The sequence below is a fragment of the Gordionus sp. m RMFG-2023 genome, chromosome 2, assembly GCF_954871325.1.
Source record: "Gordionus sp. m RMFG-2023 chromosome 2, tfGorSpeb1-WG-v2, whole genome shotgun sequence".
In the NCBI taxonomy this organism is placed as follows: Eukaryota; Metazoa; Nematomorpha; class Gordioida; order Chordodea; family Parachordodidae; genus Gordionus; species Gordionus sp. m RMFG-2023.
The window spans coordinates 49,386,077-49,405,765 of record NC_088776.1 but is presented as its reverse complement, the minus strand read 5'-3'; the positions used below and the strand labels follow the sequence as shown (position 1 = coordinate 49,405,765).

Genomic DNA, 19,689 nt, shown 5'->3' with positions numbered 1-19,689 from the left:
TTTTATCAAATATAAGGTATAATTTAAATGAAACTATTAAATTTAACTTTCTTATCCTACTTTTATGTTTCTCTGCTGGATTGTTATAGAATCATATCTCCACTTTCGGCCAAAGTTGAGTTAGAGCCGAAATATCCTAGTAGTTGTATCTATAGTTGGGTATTTACTATATTTTTAATCATTTAAGCCAATTTTTAGCCAGATGAAAAACATGGTAAACCTAGTTTTAGCTGAAAGCTATCATTTGTCCCCAAAGTTTTTCTTAAAAATATAGCAGATCAAATTTGAAAGAAACTTATATAAATTAAAACGCATTAACTTCAGATTTCCAGTACCTGAAGACTAAGCCGATATGACGACATTTAGCCATTACCCAACTATAGTTATATCGCCCCTTTACACCTCATTAAATAATATTAAGTGTTTTTCCTTGTAAAAATATCTAAGATATTAAAGTAACTACGCTAGTTTTTTTGGTAGCGTAGCTTAGTCTTCTTTTTTAAAGAAAAATAAAGATAATTATTCATAATTTTAGTAAAATTATTATCTACTGTTTTAAATTTAGAATTTACACATCTAAAATTTCAGTAATTGAAAAATACCTCTATAATATTGGTGTACAGCTACATCCAATAAATCAAATTTGATCCAAACTGAATTGATTAATCCTACAACATCAGAACCAGGTTTTAAAAATTAGCTGATTAAATCAAAATAATTATATAATTGATACATTTAGCCATTTTTCTTATTCGATAATCCTTTATAATCAATCTGATTACATTCATTTTGTACTAAGATACTGCTCACATACATGAATGGTAAGAATTGTTGATAATTTTTAAGAAATAAAATAGTCTTTAATATTAGATTTCACAACACCAGATTCATTAGGGAAAGTATTTAATTTATGTTCTGATATTTATTGACTTAATTGGAAAGAGCAGCTAAGGTTATTGGTAACCTTGATTAATTTAATATCCAACGAAGATACATTAATTGCTCATTTTTAACTAAAATAATCAAATGAACATTTTTGATAAATCTTCTTATATAAATTAAATACCACTTTGCCCTCAAGTGCTACAATTATTTAATAAAACAAAATTTGTACTTTCTGATTCCCGATTTAGACTTGGAGATCATAAATATAGTGATGATTTGTTTGAATTTGAAATGTTTATTTTATGGATAGATTAGATTTAAAATTTTTTATACCCCCAAATAATGTCATTTTATTATAGTTCTATTTTTATCATGTCAATAAGATAAGATTGCGCAGTATTTTATTTATCTGCTTCATTATTATAGGGTTCTAACTCCATTCAGATCAATTTTTAAAACAGAATGCTCTCTGGCCAAAACTATAAAAAAATTTTAAACATACACTATGAATGACAAATTAATTTATTAAAAATGCAAGAATAATTTTAAAAAAGTTATAGTCCATTTTATGCCATTAAGAGTAAGAAAAAGGCTGTTTTAAGTTTTATCTCCATAGTTTAAACTATAAATAATTATAAATTTTTTAAAATTAAAATCTTCAATTTCAAAATTTCAACAAAATGTTGATTGTAACAAATGTAATACCATATATATATGAAATTTTATCCTGAAAAAACATCACCAACTAAATATATTTGGCATCATTGTTCTAAAAATGCCTATTGTAGCTAGAGATAAACAAAAAATATTTCAAAATATAAAAACAAAACTTGATTTTTTTTGCTTTATCAGCCCATATAGAGCAAATATGATATTATTTTATCAATTAATTTATTTTAAAAAAAATGGTAATGGTCATTTTTTTTATCAACTTTCTTCACTTAATATAAATTTAGTTCTCATCTTAAGTACAATTGGCAAGCCTCGAAAACTATCTTTTTACACTTCATTATTATAGCTTGAATGTCCGGGTCTACTTTTTTTTATAGAAAAAATCGGGTTCGGGCCTAATAATTTTAAAAAAAATTCAGATCGGGTCGGGTTGGGCCTAGGAAATTCGCAAAATAAATATATTTGATTTTATTTATAACTAGAGACACCCTATAACATATATCATTTATTCTGAGTAAATATAAAAATTAATTTCTATATTTAAATAAATTCGGGTCAGGCCAGGCCGGCAAAATTTTTTTTAAAAAAATTCGGGCTTGAGCCGGGCCGGCAAAATATTTTTATAAATCTTTTCGGGCCGAGCCGGGCTTCATTTGTAATTTTTTTTAAAAAAACAGAAGATTTTTTAAATTGAATATCTTTAATTATCACTTGAGTAAAATAGTTTTTGATTAGTTAAACTATACAGAATCCTGTAATAAAAAAATATTTTTCAGTGTTGCTTTTAAAAGTAGCGTATGCTAGTAATCTGCATCGGGCCGCCCGCCCAGCCTGGCCCAAATTTATTATAAAAATTTAGTAATTTTTTTGATTGTAAAGTAAATATTCTACAAATAAAAAATATTAGCGCCTTGTTTCTTGGAGGAATTTAAAAATATGCCATTTTATTGGATAAAATGTAATATCATATTTAAAAATCTAAGCCGGACCTGGTCCGAAATTTTTAAAAAAAATAATAAACCCGACCCATATCACAACCGAAATTATTTTTTGAAAAAAAAATAGACCCTGCCTGTCCCAGGCCGTGATTTGCAGATCTCTAGCCTACACCACGGCTAAAACTATTTGGAAAAATAGTTAGCGCTATTAGAAAGTAGCTCAAAGAAAATTTCAACATACATTTTTTACCTCCTAAATTATCATCTCAAAGTGTCATTTCAAACCTGTAGAGTATTATAACTTACCAAATGTCGTTTTATATATGTAAAATAGAAGTAGGCCCGGCCTGAAATCCCAGAAGGTTAGCAAAGTTCTAAAACCCTGGTCGGCTTGACAAAGCCGTGTTAAGGCCTAAAATTTTAAAAACTTTGTGCTGGGCTCGGACTTAACCACTAACCAATTTGGATGGGATGTGCCGGCCTAGAATATGTAAAATAAGGTTTAAAAGGATAAAAATGCTATATATAAAGATAGAGAGTAGGGGCCGGTACTGCTTTTTGGAGGCCTATTCGATATTATATTAACGGCCGATTACCGATCCGATATCATATCCGATTTTGTATATGTAATAAAATTAATCTATTTGCATAAGTAAAAACAAATATATTATGAATTTGAAATAAAATTTTTTAAATTAAGACGCCATTATCAAGAAATTTTATAATATTAGTCGATAATCAATATTTTAAAAAAGTTAAAATATCGACCCGATCCGATTAAAAATATCGGTACGTAGAAAAGATTTCCGAATTATAAAATATGACGCCAAATAAATAGGGAACAAAGGTAGCTAAGAATAGGAACCCTTAACTAAATAATCAAGCATATATCAATTGATGTTATTAGAAAATTATTTAAAATGAAATTTAAAAATAAAATATTTTTTAGCCGAAGAAATTGCTAGAGAAGCAGAAAGCAAAGCTAGGTATGGATTAATTTATATATATATATACGTTTTGAAATCTGTAAATATGATAATAAAAGTTGTCTAACTTTAAGCCTTTTTTGCAAATCAAGGTGTTCGTTTATTATTATTATAAGTAATCAAATAGCCTGAGCACAAAGTCGCCAGTTTGAAATCACACAATATTATGAAATTTTTTAAAAAGATATTTTAAAATTTTATATTAGTTAGCTTACTATAATTAAAATTCAGTATTTTTTTTAGCATTAATATTTTGCTTTATTATTTATACAATATTGATCTTGAAAGATTTAGATAAATTTTTTATTATTTAATCATTATTTTTTTTTAAAAAAATATATAAGCTGACCTAAAAATATGACCTCTCTTTTTTTTAAATTATTTGAAAATATACAAATTAATCGCCCTAAAGTTTCATTATAAATGTATAAAAAGTTTAAATGATAAATTTGAAAATATATAAATTAATTTCCATATAAAGATTCATATGTTTTATTAATTCTTCTGATTAAATTTTTATAACAAAACTATTTTTAATATTCTTTCTGCAGAGATTTAAGTAATCGATACGGTCATACTCCATTGGAAAAACATAAACGGGTAAATTTTTTACATATCATGATTAAAAAACAATTTGCTGTTCTTGAACACATAATAACCTACGATTATTATATATATGGTGAATTCCATGACAGATCAATAAAAAAATACACTATTTTCAACATGACCCCTTCAGATTTTTTTAAAATTTTTACAAGAATTTATATATTTTTTAACTAAGAAAAAATAAAATTTTAGCCCCCAACTCCAAACAGCGGCTGAGATATGGGCCTTTAAAGGTCGAAAAAATGGGCATTTTGGGAGCCTAATAGTAGGCCTTTAAGTTATTATAATGTTAAATATTTTAGATATAGGATTAATGAATAAATATGCAAATTTTCAAGTTGGGCCGAGCTTAAGTTTGGAGAAATAGCGTTTTAGTCATTAGTCTATTGCGAATATTCTTAATATTTGATATTAATTATTTATTCTAAAATAATTCAAAAGCTATCAAATATTTTTGCGTTAAATATTTAAAAGAATTGTTATTTATGATCTGGGTAATTTTTTATTGGGGGGGGGGGGTACTTTGATTAATTTATTTGATGAAATGAATTATCCTCATCAAAATAACTAAAAAATACAAATCCATTTTTTTATATAATATGAAAATAATTTAACCTTAATTTACCTTAAGTGGCATAAAAGCATGAAACTTTTTATGCCGGGAAGGGAATAGGTTTGAACAAGTTTTCATATTTATCTTTTACAAATGCATAATTTATTCCGTGATATTTGCTTTATAAAAATTATTTGATTCTCATATGTACGCTTGGAATCCCGGAAAATAATTCCTCGGAAAAAAATTCCCGGAAAATAAATCCCCGGAAAAAAATCCCCAGGAAAATAAATCCCCGGAAAAAAATCCCCAGGAAAATAATTCCCCGGAAAAAAATTCCCAGAAAATAATTCTCCGGAAAAAAAATCCCCGGAATAAAATTCCCCTGGAAAATAATTCCCCGGAAAAAATTTCCCCACTATACATTGAATTGCTAATGCATTGCTAAACTGCATTGCTAAAAGGCAATCAATCATTATCAATTATAAATCAATCAAAAATTTATTACGTATATTTTTTTAATGATAATTTTTTAAACTTTTTTTAAAATATATTTAAATCATTTTTTTATTATAAATGAAGAATACTGATTAAATGATATAGTATATAATTTTATTTTTATTTAATATTATTAATAAGAAATTTATTTTTCTAGCTTATTAAAACAAATATACATTTTATTTAATTTTAAAAATTAACAAATATATATCCGTAAGAGGGCGTTATATGTTTGAATATGTATCATTTTAGGAAACCGGAATGATGATTGGATAGCATTTTTTTTATATTTGGGTATATATATACATATGAAAAACCTAAAAATTAAAAATTTTTTTTAGGTTTCTTTGATGTTTAATGAGTAGGTTTAGAAAGTAAAACAATGGAAATTTTTTAAAGTAAATATTGCTGGCGTTATTTATCAAAATCTCTTCATTTTTGTTTTATACGTGTATATTTACGTGCTAAGCATTATTCTAAAAAATATTTTGAAATAATTTGATTTGACCGATTGCCGAGCTCAAAACCGATCACTCACTAAATATTCGATTGACCAAATTTATTAGGAATATAATTTGAAAAATGTTGATTTTCGTTTTATATATCTATAAATACGTATAAAACATAATCCTAATAATTCTTCAGAATTAATTTTATCAAAATTTTTAAATATTTTATTTGAGAATTATTATTTCGTTGATTTATTTATAGGGAATTTTTTCTCCTAATTTTGTAATTTTAATTATCTTAAAAACGGAGATTTTTTTTCCGGGGAATTATTTTTCTAGATTCTTTTTTAATATAGCTTACATTTAATATATTTATTGTAGCTTTCGTTCTCTTCGCTACACTGCACAAGGTACGATTCCCAAACAATTTATTTTAAATGAAATAGTTACATTTCTCATATTTAAATAAATATATTATGCTAAGCTAACCTATCTCATATTTTACTTTTAATAAACCTTTTATCGGTCCGTTGTCTCACCCCCTCCTTCATTATTATATAGGATTTAACTTGTAATATACAATAAATTTATTGAATTTAAAACAAATTAAACAATAACATAAAATTTATCGAATTTAAAAACATTTAATGGTAAATCTAAATATATTTCCGCGAATATGAAGTTGATGATTTATTTTCAAAAAAGATACTCCAGCAGTAGTCCGCCAACATATTTATACGATTCTTGCCGGGAATTTAAATTGAAAACTTAAGACCCCCCAAAACGAAATTCTTTACCATTTTTCTCAAAAAGCAATCGATAAAAAATTAATAAATTTATAAGGAAATATAAATCTAACACTATCACCAATTTTCAGGGATTTTCATTTGATACTTTTTAAAATATATCCGTATTACCATTTTTGAGATTTCGAAAAGTTGCCTTTATACGATAATATTTTTAAAACTTGACGTGAAGGGAAAACTTAGAAAACGAATTCGAACTCAATGTCAAATTCTGCACCAAAACTTGTTTTTATTTATTTTTTCTCCCATTTTTCTTGCCACACAGTACAATTAATAAAAATTGATAAAGACATAAATATTAAATAAAACCTATACAATAATTTTAATCTATATTTTTTCAACTTTTAGGTAGAGATATCAACATCCAAGGATGTTTTTATCATCTAACTCAATCAACTCATAGAAAGATTCAGGAATTGGGGTTAGAATCATCATATCGGAATGATCCAATGTTATGCTTATTTGCAGCTATGATCGATGGATTAGCATTCTTACCTATACACGATGTCAAACGAGGTATGGAGTATTTAAAAACCATTGTATCGGATGAAAACAAAGAATTATTGTTTTATTTTGATAAAAATTATGTGAATGGAGAATTGAGACATGGGAAAAACTCTCAAAGGCAAGTAGAGCCATTGTTCCCACCAGAAACATGGAATGTGTTCAATGTTACGATTGCTGGGAAAAATCGAACAAACAATGTATGTGAAGGATGGAATAACCGATTTAAGCATATTGTAGGCAACAAAAAACCGAAGATATGGGAACTACTCGAAAAAATAAGGATGGAAATAGCGGTTGATATGGGAAAAATCGGCCAATAGAATATTGGGACATACACTCCCAAAAAAAATCGTATTTATGCAACGAAACAAACTATTTTAAAAAATTTATGCATTGATTATTTAGAAGAGAGAAGGGACTTGCCCAATTTTCTCTCTTCAATTGGAGAACATATACGTTCTAGAATTGTTTCTTTTGAATAATATAATTTATTATTCTATATATCATTTAATAAAATTATAATTATTTCTTTTCTGTAACTTTTGAAAAAAATTCATAAGCAAAATAATAATTGTTAGATTAGAAAAATATAATACTCACTGCTGATAATCACCTCTGGATGTATTTTGATTAAAGTGGTCAGCATTTTTCATTACTTTTGGCAGTATTTAATTAAAATTGGGCAGTAAAAAATATAATTTTGCAAGTTTTATAGTGATTTTGTATTCAGTCAGTTAAATTCTTAAAGTAGGTAAATACTTCAGTAAAATAATATTTATCAAATAGAGGGTATCAGATTGAATTGCTAATTTCCTATTTAGCCACAAAATTTATAAAATTATATTATTTAATAGCTTATCCTTGTAAAAACAAAAAGGGACGCTATTTAAGAGTCAGTAAACTGTGAAAAGCCTTTTATCATATTTCTAAAAAAATGATTAAAATTTGTGTAAAAATAATTTTTCAATAAATACCTAAAAGTTGATGAAAGTGTGTAAAGGTGAACTAGATTTATTTAACTTTCGTTTTATTATTTAAAATCTCAAATCCTCGAAGAAATTTGACTTTAAAAAACATTTCTATTTAATTAAATACTGCAGAGCAGATCCGGGTCACGGGATTTTTTTTCCGGGGAATTATTTTCCTAGATTCAAATTTACTAGTAATATAATTTGAAAATTGTTCATTTTTGTTTTATATATCTATAAATACATATAAAACATAATCCCAAAAAATATTTTAAAAATATCGTGGTTTGGCGGATAACCGACTCGTATATGTTTTACTCGTAATTATAGATATATAAAACAAAAAATGAACATTTTTCGAATCATATTACTAGTAAATTTTATCAATCGAATATTTAGTAAGTGGGGTTTTGAGCTCGGCAATCAGTCAAATCAAATTATTTTCAAAATATTTTTTAGGATAATGCTTAGCACGTATATATATACGCGTATAATACAAAAATGAAGATTTTTCCATGGATAACGCCAGCAATGCAGTATTTGGTCATTCGGTCGGTTTTCGGGTCAAATCACGATATTTTTAAAATATTTTTTGGAATTATGTTTTATACGTATTTATAGATACATAAAACAAAAATCAACATTTTTCAATTTATCTTAATAGCAAATTTGATCAATCAAATATTTAATAAGTGGTCGGTTTTGAACTCGGCAATCGGTCAAATCAAATTATTTTCAAAATATTTTTTAGAATAATGCTTAGCACGTAAATATACACGTATAAAACAAAAATGAAGAGATTATGATAAATAACGCCAGCAATATTTACTTTAAAAAATTTCCATTGTTTTACTATTCTAAACCTACTCATTAAACATCAAAGAAACCTAAAAAAAATTTTTAATTTTTAGGTTTTTCATATGTATATATATATACCCAAATATAAAAAAAGTGCTATCCAATCATCATTCCGGTTTCCTAAAATGATACATATTCAAACATATAACGCCCTCTTACGGATATATATTTGTTAATTTTTAAAATTAAATAAAATGTATATTTGTTTTAATAAGCTAGAAAAATAAATTTCTTATTAATAATATTAAATAAAAATAAAATTATATACTATATCATTTAATCAGTATTCTTCATTTATAATAAAAAAATGATTTAAATATATTTTAAAAAAAGTTTAAAAAATTATCATTAAAAAAATATACGTAATAAATTTTTGATTGATTTATAATTGATAATGATTGATTGCCTTTTAGCAATGCAGTTTAGCAATTCAATGTATAGTGGGGAAATTTTTTCCGGGGAATTATTTTCCAGGGGAATTTTATTCCGGGGATTTTTTTTCCGGAAAATTATTTACCTGGGAATTATTTTCTGGGAATTTTTTTCCGGGGAATTATTTTCCGGGTATTTTTTTCCGGGGAATTAATTTCCGGGGATTTTTTTTCCAGGGAATTAATTTCCGGGGATTTTTTTTCCGGGGAATTATTTTCCGCTTACCGTACGCTTGTAGCTCTTTCTGCTTACCTTTTGTTAATGTTTACCATGGGCTATTATGAAAAATTTCATTCTGCTTTGATTCCAAATTCAAGTTCAAGGTGGATTAGATTATGAATTCATCAGAAAAATAACATTTTTTGATAAATTTTGATTTTAAAAAACCAATTATTCTAGTCTAGAAAAAAAAAGAATTGGTCTTAAATCTGCAAATTTATTTAACTCACTTTTATTTTTAAATATAAGTTTATTTAAAATTAGAATATAATTTCTTATGATAACATAAAATTGGTTTATTCTTCAATTGGTTCTCCTTATAACCTTTATTGATATAAAATGGTTATTAAAAGGAATCATACTACTCTTTTAATCGGAAATATGAAATTTTTCAAATAATAATTATATAGTGGAAAAACACTTCCAGCCATTATAATATTTGTATTGGATAAAACTCCCTTTCCCTTGATCAATTTTTTTGCTATCCTTGTCATGATAAGTTGTAGAAAATTCTTCTTGGTTGTTTCAAATTTATTTCTCAATTGTAAAATTATTTCACATTCATCGTTAATATTAAAATTATTTTCTGAAAAAATTTTCAAAACATATTTCTTAATTTGTGTCAGATAATGCAAATGTTATCGTTAATGATTTACTCTAGTTCATCCAAGGAAGTACATTTCTTAGGCCAAATTGTGCGAATTTTATAAAAGAGGTACATAAAAATACAATAGCCCCCCCCGCCACCTTTAAAATCTTTTATTTTAATCAGACCTGCAGACCCGGCCCTAAGCTTGTTAACCGTGCCGGACTTTAATTTTTTTTAAATAAACCCAGGCCAGGAGTAAAAATATTTTTAACCCAGGTCGGGCCAGGCCTTTAAATTTTTTTTAGAAATACCCGTACCAGGCCGAATATTTTAAATCGTTATTATTATCTAAAAAATTAGAAATAAATATTTTGTATATTAAAAAATCGAGGCCGGACTGCAAATGGTACCTCTGCAGGTCTCTCATTTAAATACATGAAATATGTAAAAAATTTAGCTTAAATATATCACTTGTCAAATATTTAATACAAATTTTTACAATTGACTAATAATTAAAATGCCATATATCCTAAACCTAAACTCGGCCCAACTTAAAAATTTGCATATTTATTCATTAATCATCTATCTATATATAAAAAAATTTAAGTGGAAAAAAACTTATTTGAGACCATTTCCGGTTTTTGACATTAAAATTTTTTAAACAATATTTAACATTTTATTTTAAAGATCTACCATTAAGATATATGAATAAATTTAAATGACTCTACTACCTCAATTATATCTAAAGATATTTATAATTAAAGGAGAACATTTTGCCCAAAATTCTCTATTTTTTTGACCTTTAGAGGCTCATATCTCAGAATCTGTTAGGAGTTGGAGGGTAATTTTTTTTTCCTTAATTATAATTTCTGCAAACTCTCGTAAAAATTTTAGAAAAATATGAAAGGGTCAGGTTGAATATGTTGATTTGTCATTTACCATATATAATAATATATAAATTTCGAGCAACTTTAAACACATATTTTTAGCTGTTTTCTAAGACAGGCAGACTCAGCAAGGCCCAAACCAAATTTTCATAAGTTTCCTTTAAACAAATAAAGCATATCCTTATGTTCCCAAACTGCTATATAATTATGATCTTATTTATACTTTAGGCTTTAATTTTAGAACGCTGTTTTAAATGTTTTTGCTAAGTTATTACCCCTTTACATTTAATTTTTAGGATTTTATTGACAAAAATTATAAAATTTGCTTAACTAAAAAAAATAAAAATCGAATTCCTCTTTATAAGCATTTTTTATTGCTTAAAAACCTTAGCATTATAATTATTACTTCGCTAATAAATTAGTTATCATATTAATATAATTACAGATGGAAATTAGGAAGTGTCACGAACAAGCTCATTCCCTGAGACAAAAGGCCAACCTTTTGAAACAGAACTCAGAGAAAAAAATGAAGTTTTAAAAATATTTTTTTATGAATAATGATTTTTTTGGTCTAATACTAGTGATTTCATGATTTTAAAATATATATACCTTTTTTAAAAAAAAAGAACCATGAAAGATCCTAAATCCATAGATCTGATATTCGGAATAAATCTGGAAGATCGAACACAGACAGGTGCCTTTGTTTACAACCAAAGTCGGCTCATCAAAATGTACCAACCGTTCAACAATAACTCCGTTTCATCTAGTTATTTTTTAAAATTTGCTATAAATAAATCATGATATATAAAATTAAAAGAAAAAAAGGAAGTAGCCTTTCTTCTTTCCATACTGCTGATAACTAGTGTTGTTAAACGGCTCGATTTTTCAAAAACGGCTAACCCAAACACTACTAACTAACAAAAAATCTAATTCTACTATAAAAGTGTATAATCGCAACATTAATTAAATAAGCATCATAAACCTAAAAATAAATATATGATTCTATATTGCTAATACTTTTCTAAATATAATGATAATTTCCCAAATTCCTTTATTTTTAAAATAAAATATAAAAAAAATCATATGATCAATAACATAGAATAATAATTGTTATCGATCTCTTATTCGAAATCATTTTAAAAACGTCTATATATGTCAATTACATATCAATAAATATAACACGCCTCCCTTTCTTTAGAAATCAAACTGAGGTAAAAAAAAAAATTTACGCATATACATATAATCAAAGTAAATGTCTACATAAATTCTAGTAAATGATCAAAAAAAATATATAATTTATTATTATTTACTTTCATTAAATTTTCTTCTTTGTTTCAGGAAGTTGCATATATTTTCTTGACCATACATAATTTTCATTAAGCTGTTGCTACCCATTTTTTCTTGACCATATGTAATAGTTATCATTGCGCTGTTGATTATCATTAAATCTTTAATGTTTTTCTTTACACATTATTCATATACACTTCTTCCTTATCAATCATAATCCTAAATTAAAATATTAAACACAAAATTTGTGATCCCAATTAACAAAATTTTATTATATGATGAACTACACTACTTTCCTCCTTTCCTTGGATCTAAAATATCAAATAGCCAATTTTCCTTATTTTATATAACTTTCAAAATTTTACACATAAAAATGTTCTAATATTATTTAATGGCTCCCTCCATTATTATCCTTTACATCAGAGGCCTGGCCCTATTTTAATTTTTTTAACCCGTGGGCTGGGCCTGAAATTTTTTTAAAAATATATCGGGGCTATGCCGGGCCGTATATTTTAAAACCAAATATTTGAAATAACCATTATTAGCTATAAAAATCAAAAATAAATAAAATATATTTTAAAAAAATCCGGGCCAATCCGTAAAATTTTTTTTTTTATAAATCCGGGCTGGGCTGTACAAATGGTACCTCTGCAGGTCTTTGCTTTATATATATATAAATCCACATTTATACATATAAAATCAAAAATATTTTTATCAGTATACTTTTACACATTATTTTTCAACTTAAAATAATGAACTATTTATGACCCATTCTTGATTATCAATTCATCTTTAACACATGTTTAATATAAAACTTTTATATCTGAAATTTGCATATTTTTGCTTCTATTTAATTTATTATTCTTTTTTTATATACAACATTACTCAAACATTTCATATCCATAATTTTCTTTTCATTTTTTTTAAAAAAAATATCCATATTAACACAATCCTTTTTTTCTTCACATTATATTTCATTAAAAATTTATTCATGCTTAAATGTAATCCCAAAATTTAAATATTTAGCAATTTTTTATGTCCTGCATATCGTGAGGTCTTAATTTCCTATATCGGAATACCTATAACACCATTCAATGAATCAGGTTTACCAAATAATGTCAAATAAGACTTATTATCAAAACATTAGGCTTAAAAAAACTAAAATCAAAATATATAAAACAAAAATTATTTACTCTTACCATATCCAATGGTACAAGAATTATTCCAAAATACACATACATATATATACCATATCAATTACTCAGAGTTGGGCAGGTCCTCCGGAAATAGAATCTAGATACAGATATAGATTCTTTATATACTAGTATCTTGTTCAAAATATCAAAAAGATAAAAGATACTTGTATCTTTTACTAAATTAGAGTATCTTAAATACAAGATACTTTTAAATTATCATTACCAATTAAATCAGAATAGTTTATAAAATACAATTTTTATTATTTATTTGTGAAGAACATAGTATTACACATATAATAATGCATATTTGCAATAATTAATAAAATATTTATTGATGAATTAATTATTATACCAGGGATTTTAATATTAATTTTTGTCCATTAATAGCTTAAACAGGGAAGGGAGAGTAGTATATTTAATGGGAGTTGAAAATGTGCAAATAAGAAAAAAAAATTAAATCAAATGATTTATTAGAATTTGCAGGTTATTTTTTGTGTTGTTTTAAATATAGCTTATATTCGGAGTTTATGGCTAAATGGCATCTCTAAAAAAAATAATAATTTTTATTTTATTCATTATCTTTAATAAGTATTTATCATTACTAGTTTGTGATATTTATGTATTTTTTAAATTAGTTTTATTTTCTAGTATGACTTATTAATTCTTGCATTTGTGATATCATATATATATAAATATCATTTAAATCTCTTTTCAAATTTTAATATATTTCTTGCAAAATCATTAATTATATATAAAAAATATGAAAATAATGTACAACATTATATTATTTAATTATTAAATATATAACAATTTTCTTTAATGCATTTTAAATTGATTAAATTTTGTAGATAAATACTGTAATATAATTTTACTAATATCATAAATAAATAAAAGTAACTAATAAAGTTAAATTCTACCTTATTATAATTATTTTATTGAGCCTTTTAAAATTATCTAATATTATATATCAATTGTAGCTTAAATCTTTCCTCTAATAAGAACTTGCTAAAATAATTAAATATAAAATATATTAGGGATGTGCCGATATTTTTTATCGAACCGATATTTCACCCATTTTAAAATATCAATTATCGGTCAATATTATTAAATTTGATCCGATATAAAAATGGCTTCTTTAACAAAAATAAAATGTTATAAATAATATTTAATAAACATTCTACCTTATTGTTATTTTTTTGCGCATTCTATTTATAAAAGTGTTCGATAATATCTTCAGAATCTGTTTTTAGTGAAGCTGGTGATATTGACAGTTACTATCGCCGCAAGCTGACCTCTGATAAATCGGAAATATTGGTATTTCTAAAAAGAAATCTTCGCTATATTAATGTTAAATATTATTTTAAATATTTATTTCAAATTTCATAATATAATTATTCATTAATTAATATGTATATAGATTAATGTTATTACTTGCTATATAAAAGTGATTTAACAATAAAAATATTTTATATACTTTTAGAATTGCAATTGAATTGAATATAAACTATAACTGATCATTATAATATATTTAAATGACATAAGTATGGTATAGTTAAATTATAGATGTTATACTAATAAAAAGTATATTAAAAATTAAAACCATTGGTATCTTTACAGAATTATCGGATCGGTACGGCCGATATCAATTGAATATCGGATCGGATCGACCTCCAAAAAGTGGTATCGGGACACCTCTAAAAATTATATATCCAAAATGATTTTAATTAATCAACCATCTTCTATAAAAAATTTTAATAACAATTATCTAAGAGGGACTTAAGTATAGGTATTATTATGTTAATAATTATAATAATAAAAATTTATAATATACTTTAATATGTTTAACAAAGTTTGTAGAGGAGTTTGTTCAACCTTTAATAACTTTTTTACTTGTGCAATTTTGACATTCGGCTTGTACCTTGTCCTTTTTCGCATGAATTACTTTATAAAATTTTCCATCTAGAATTTTAAGATTCGGATTTGATTCAGGAGAACCTATCTCCATAATTTCATCTTCACTACTATAAATGTTAAACATTCTACAAATTAAAAAATATTACATATAAAATATAACCTTTACTTATTTAGTTTTGGTGTTGTTATTTTTAATCTATCTATCTTTGTGATCTTTAAAATTTCCAACTAATTTTGGTTATTAATATATTTAAAATATAGCAGGAAAAAATAAAGAAAATAATACAAGATTTCACGAAGAAAATAAAGTTAGATTGAGTGATATGATATGTAAATGTTTTTAATATGAATATTAAAAAGAATCTGTATCTGTATCTTTTTAAAGAAAATGAAAAAGATACAAGATTCTTTTCAAAATAAAGTATCTTAGATACAGATACTAGTATCTTATTAAAATGTCAATAAGATACTGATTACAAGATACAAAAGGATCTTGTATCTTAGATACAAGTATTCGCGGTACTGCCCAACTCTGATTACTAAATATCTAATTTTTATTTCATATAATTTAATTCTATTGATATTTTTTATTTAAATTAAAATAAATTATTTATATCCAAATTCTTTTTAAAACATATTACATTTAAATTTCTCTTTTTTCCTCTCTTCTCTTTTTCCCTTTCATCTATTCCAATTTTTCTCTATCTTATTTTTAATTTTATACTTTTCATAAAAATAAAATTTTTACTTCATTATTGTGGCTACGTATAGTGGTTTTCCAATGTGTTGTTATACATCCCGGGTATCTTATCTTAAAAAACACAGGCACCATAATTATAAATATGTATAATCGCAACATTAAATTAAATAAGCATCATAAAATCTAAAATAAATATATGATTATATATTGCTAATACTTTTCTAAATATAATGATAATTTCCCAAATTCCTTTATTTCCAAAATCAATATAAAAAGAATCATAGATCAATAACAATGAATAATAATTGTTATCTAACTCTTATTCGAAATAATTTTAAAAACGTCTATATATGTCAAATCAACAGATATAACAATTTCCCTATTATTTAATGATATTAGAGGCCTGCAATCAGATCTTTTGCGATTCTTTAAAGGTATAAGCCCTGCTCCTAAAGTCCGGTAGTTAAATTTTATCGACGTCTGATCAACTTTGATTTAATTATCCGATTCGAACAGGTTTGTGCAGGAATTTCGAGTATACGCCTTCCGGACTCTGCTATCACTTTAATTTGTTCTTTCTTTAAAAATAAAATTAGTAAGCGCCTTTTAAAATTTCTTTCCTGCTTATAATGTGTTTCTATATGGACTTGTTTGAAAGGTATGACAAAAAAATATCCAAGTAACAGAACGAAAACTTTCATTTTAATTTGATGGCTATGTCATCGCGACTAGGTTTCATGAAATATTTGTATATTCTTAAGTCTTATAATAGTTCGGGATAATTGACTCTAGATACTTGCGACAATTTTTGGCCTGCTTAAATATAATATATCCTTTGAACTAGACCTTCTAATAGAATCTTATTCATTTAAATGTATAACTATAAGTTCCTCCCTTCTATCGTGAATCCAATTTTTTTCTGTTTCAGCTAATAGATTTAATGTAAATATAATATTTAGAAAGCACTTTTAAAAAATATTTAGTCAAAAACAATGGCGTAGTTTGCCTGATAGATATCCCTTACGAAATACTGGAACCAACCCACAACAAACAAGATTTCGCCGATGAAAAGGAATGGAAATTTCTTAAAACCGTCATCAACAGCCATTACAATGATTACGTTTTTGATGTTTTGGATAAAAGTTATATTTTTTGGCATGCTTTTTATTACCGCAAATTTTTATGTTCTCTAAAGAGGAAGAAAAGGGAACGAATAAATAAAGAAAGAAAAGGCAGAAAGTACGAAAAATAAAAGGAAATATCCGTGATAAATCTCACCTTTTACTGCACGCAATTTGAATAATTTATCGTTAATTTTACTTAATTTTTATAACTATGTAAACGCCAGAATTTTTTTCTCGTTTGTCAGACTTCTAAGTTTTTACGGGCTTTTATCTCAAATCTCCCATGTAAAATATAAGATGATGCCATACACTATAATTTATAATTAGCTAAAAAAAAATAGTTTTATAACAATATTTTGATAAAATCAATTGTATTCGAATTATTAATGATGAGTTATTGTTTTTTGAATAAGTCAATTTATGCAAATGAGTTGGCTACATAAAGACAAATGATAGTATGATATAAATAGAAATATCGCGACAATAATAGATTTCAATTGACATTTGATTATACTAATATTTTTGTTGCATAGTATATACAAGTTGCAATAAGGCCTAAAATGTTGAATTATAAGATTTCTTACCCTAAGATTAATATTATGCAGTACCAAGTATATTTTATACAAAAGATTATTCCCTTCATTAAATCTTTGAATTTTGTTGTGAACAATTTTACTTTTAAATTGTTTATTATATATTTTTTTAATATTTCAAAATTAAAAAATAGATACGGAATTCAAAAATTGGAAAGAATTTTGGTAACAACAATATTATATATTATATTAACCAAATATGTCTTTTAACTCTTGATTATATTAGATATATTTTAATAAATCTTACCTTCAGTCTGTTGGGGAGGTCCTGAAGGCAGGCTTTCTTAAAATATATTTAACATTTTTATAGAATTAACTGTAAATAGATATTATACAGTATATTAGTTCAAATATAGCATTTCCTTGCTTAAAATATTATCTTTATATACATTTTAATCTGAAATGTTTGGGGAAAGTCGGAACATTTTTAACTCTGAATACAAAAATAACAAGAGGTATAAATATATTTTTTTAAATCCATTAAGGAAGTATTATGGTTATGAAGCAGAGGAAAGTAAACCTTCAAATGAAACATTGTACTTGACGAGAAGGGCTATGGTTATTCCGAAATACAAACAATGTGGTAAATAAATAAATAAGAGGGAAAAATTCAAAATATAGATATCTCTGGATTAGTTTTTTTGAAGAGTAAAAAATTTATAAAATTATTCATACTAGATTTTTAGGAACGAAATAGAATCGAAAAATAAAGTTAGAGGTTAATATAGGTACATTTTTATATACACTATTTTAGTTTTATTACTTCTTAAATATTAATTTTATTTTTATGCAAAGGGCTTTGGGACTATCTTTGATTAAGTCTTAAATTCTTTTTTAAAAGACAGATAGTGTCATTTTTCATGTTGTTCTCTACAGAGTTTTGAGGTATTTTTGATTAAATCTTAGTTTCTTTTTTACAAGTTAGACGATGAATTTTGCAGGTTATGGTTATTCCTATATGTTATTAGGAATGCACGATTCCTGAACGCGATATTTAGTGACTTCTTAGTTCTTTTCATTTATGGGTTCTGGAAAGTCTCTTCTTTTTTTACTAAGGCATATTCAGGAAAACTTTTAATAGATTAATTGAAAATATTTTATTCAATGACTTTTACTCATGCACCCTCACAACGTTTTATCTGCAGTATGACAAATTCGTGAAATTTTTTACTTTCCTAAAGAAAAACAATTAATAATTCGCTTAATTAACTGAAAAAAAAGTTCGATGTTCGAAATACAGAAAAACACCTTTCCAACTTAGCGATTATACTCAACGTGACGACGAAAAAATAGAAGAATTATGGGAATGTTCACAAAATCAAGACAAAAAATGCAATAGGTTTTTCCTCATATATTCTATTTTTATAGAGTTTAATTAGTGTTATTAATTTACTTGGTCGTAAAATAAACAACCCAATTTTGTGCTCAGGCCTGCTCTGAGCACGAACCCGGGGTTCAGATCAATAATGTTATTCCAAATAGTTCAAATAAAAAATATAGAAATAGCAAACAATGGGGTTTTCTGAGGTTAGATAATAAAGCCCTTGCAAGCAACTCAGCTTAGGGTTAAAAAATTTTCAATCGGAACCACCTAGGGCTTAGAGATTAAAAAAATAGGATTAATATGAGTTATTATGTTGGTTTTAGATTTGAACTTCTCTGGTCGGATTTGTTTAATTTCATTGTTATTTTTTAAACACATATTGATTTTTTTTTCTAATTTTAGAAATGTATCTTAGATAAGTACATTTGATAACATTAGTTCCTAAATTCGGAAAGATTGAGTTTGAATGGGATATTTAGAATACTTTTGGATCGTTTTTATTTAGGGGGTTACAAACCAGCATATTTTTGTCCTGCCTGAAGTCAAAATATATAAAATCTTCAATATACACTTTTTATAAATTTTGGCTAATGACTAAATACAAGCTAACTTGGCTCAATCTTCAGGCGCTTGCCAAAGAAAATCCCTTAATATTGAGGCGTTTTAATTTATATTAAATTCTTCCAAATTTGAGCCAC

The 19,689-nt window shown here is 25.4% G+C and overlaps 1 protein-coding gene across 1 annotated transcript in view; it reads left to right on the top strand.

The window, feature by feature from the left end:
• The window catches only part of LOC135925474 (ATPase MORC2-like), a 40,341-nt gene that overhangs the window by 5,495 nt on the left and 15,157 nt on the right, over window positions 1–19,689 (top strand). The window contains exons 9-16 of the mRNA XM_065460807.1: window positions 3,445–3,481; window positions 4,033–4,081; window positions 11,299–11,384; window positions 11,480–11,619; window positions 16,934–17,092; window positions 17,802–17,832; window positions 18,153–18,250; window positions 18,889–19,006. Of these exons, the coding sequence (XP_065316879.1) occupies window positions 3,445–3,481; window positions 4,033–4,081; window positions 11,299–11,384; window positions 11,480–11,619; window positions 16,934–17,092; window positions 17,802–17,832; window positions 18,153–18,250; window positions 18,889–19,006 (718 nt within the window). The remainder of the gene's footprint in view (window positions 1–3,444; window positions 3,482–4,032; window positions 4,082–11,298; window positions 11,385–11,479; window positions 11,620–16,933; window positions 17,093–17,801; window positions 17,833–18,152; window positions 18,251–18,888; window positions 19,007–19,689) is intronic.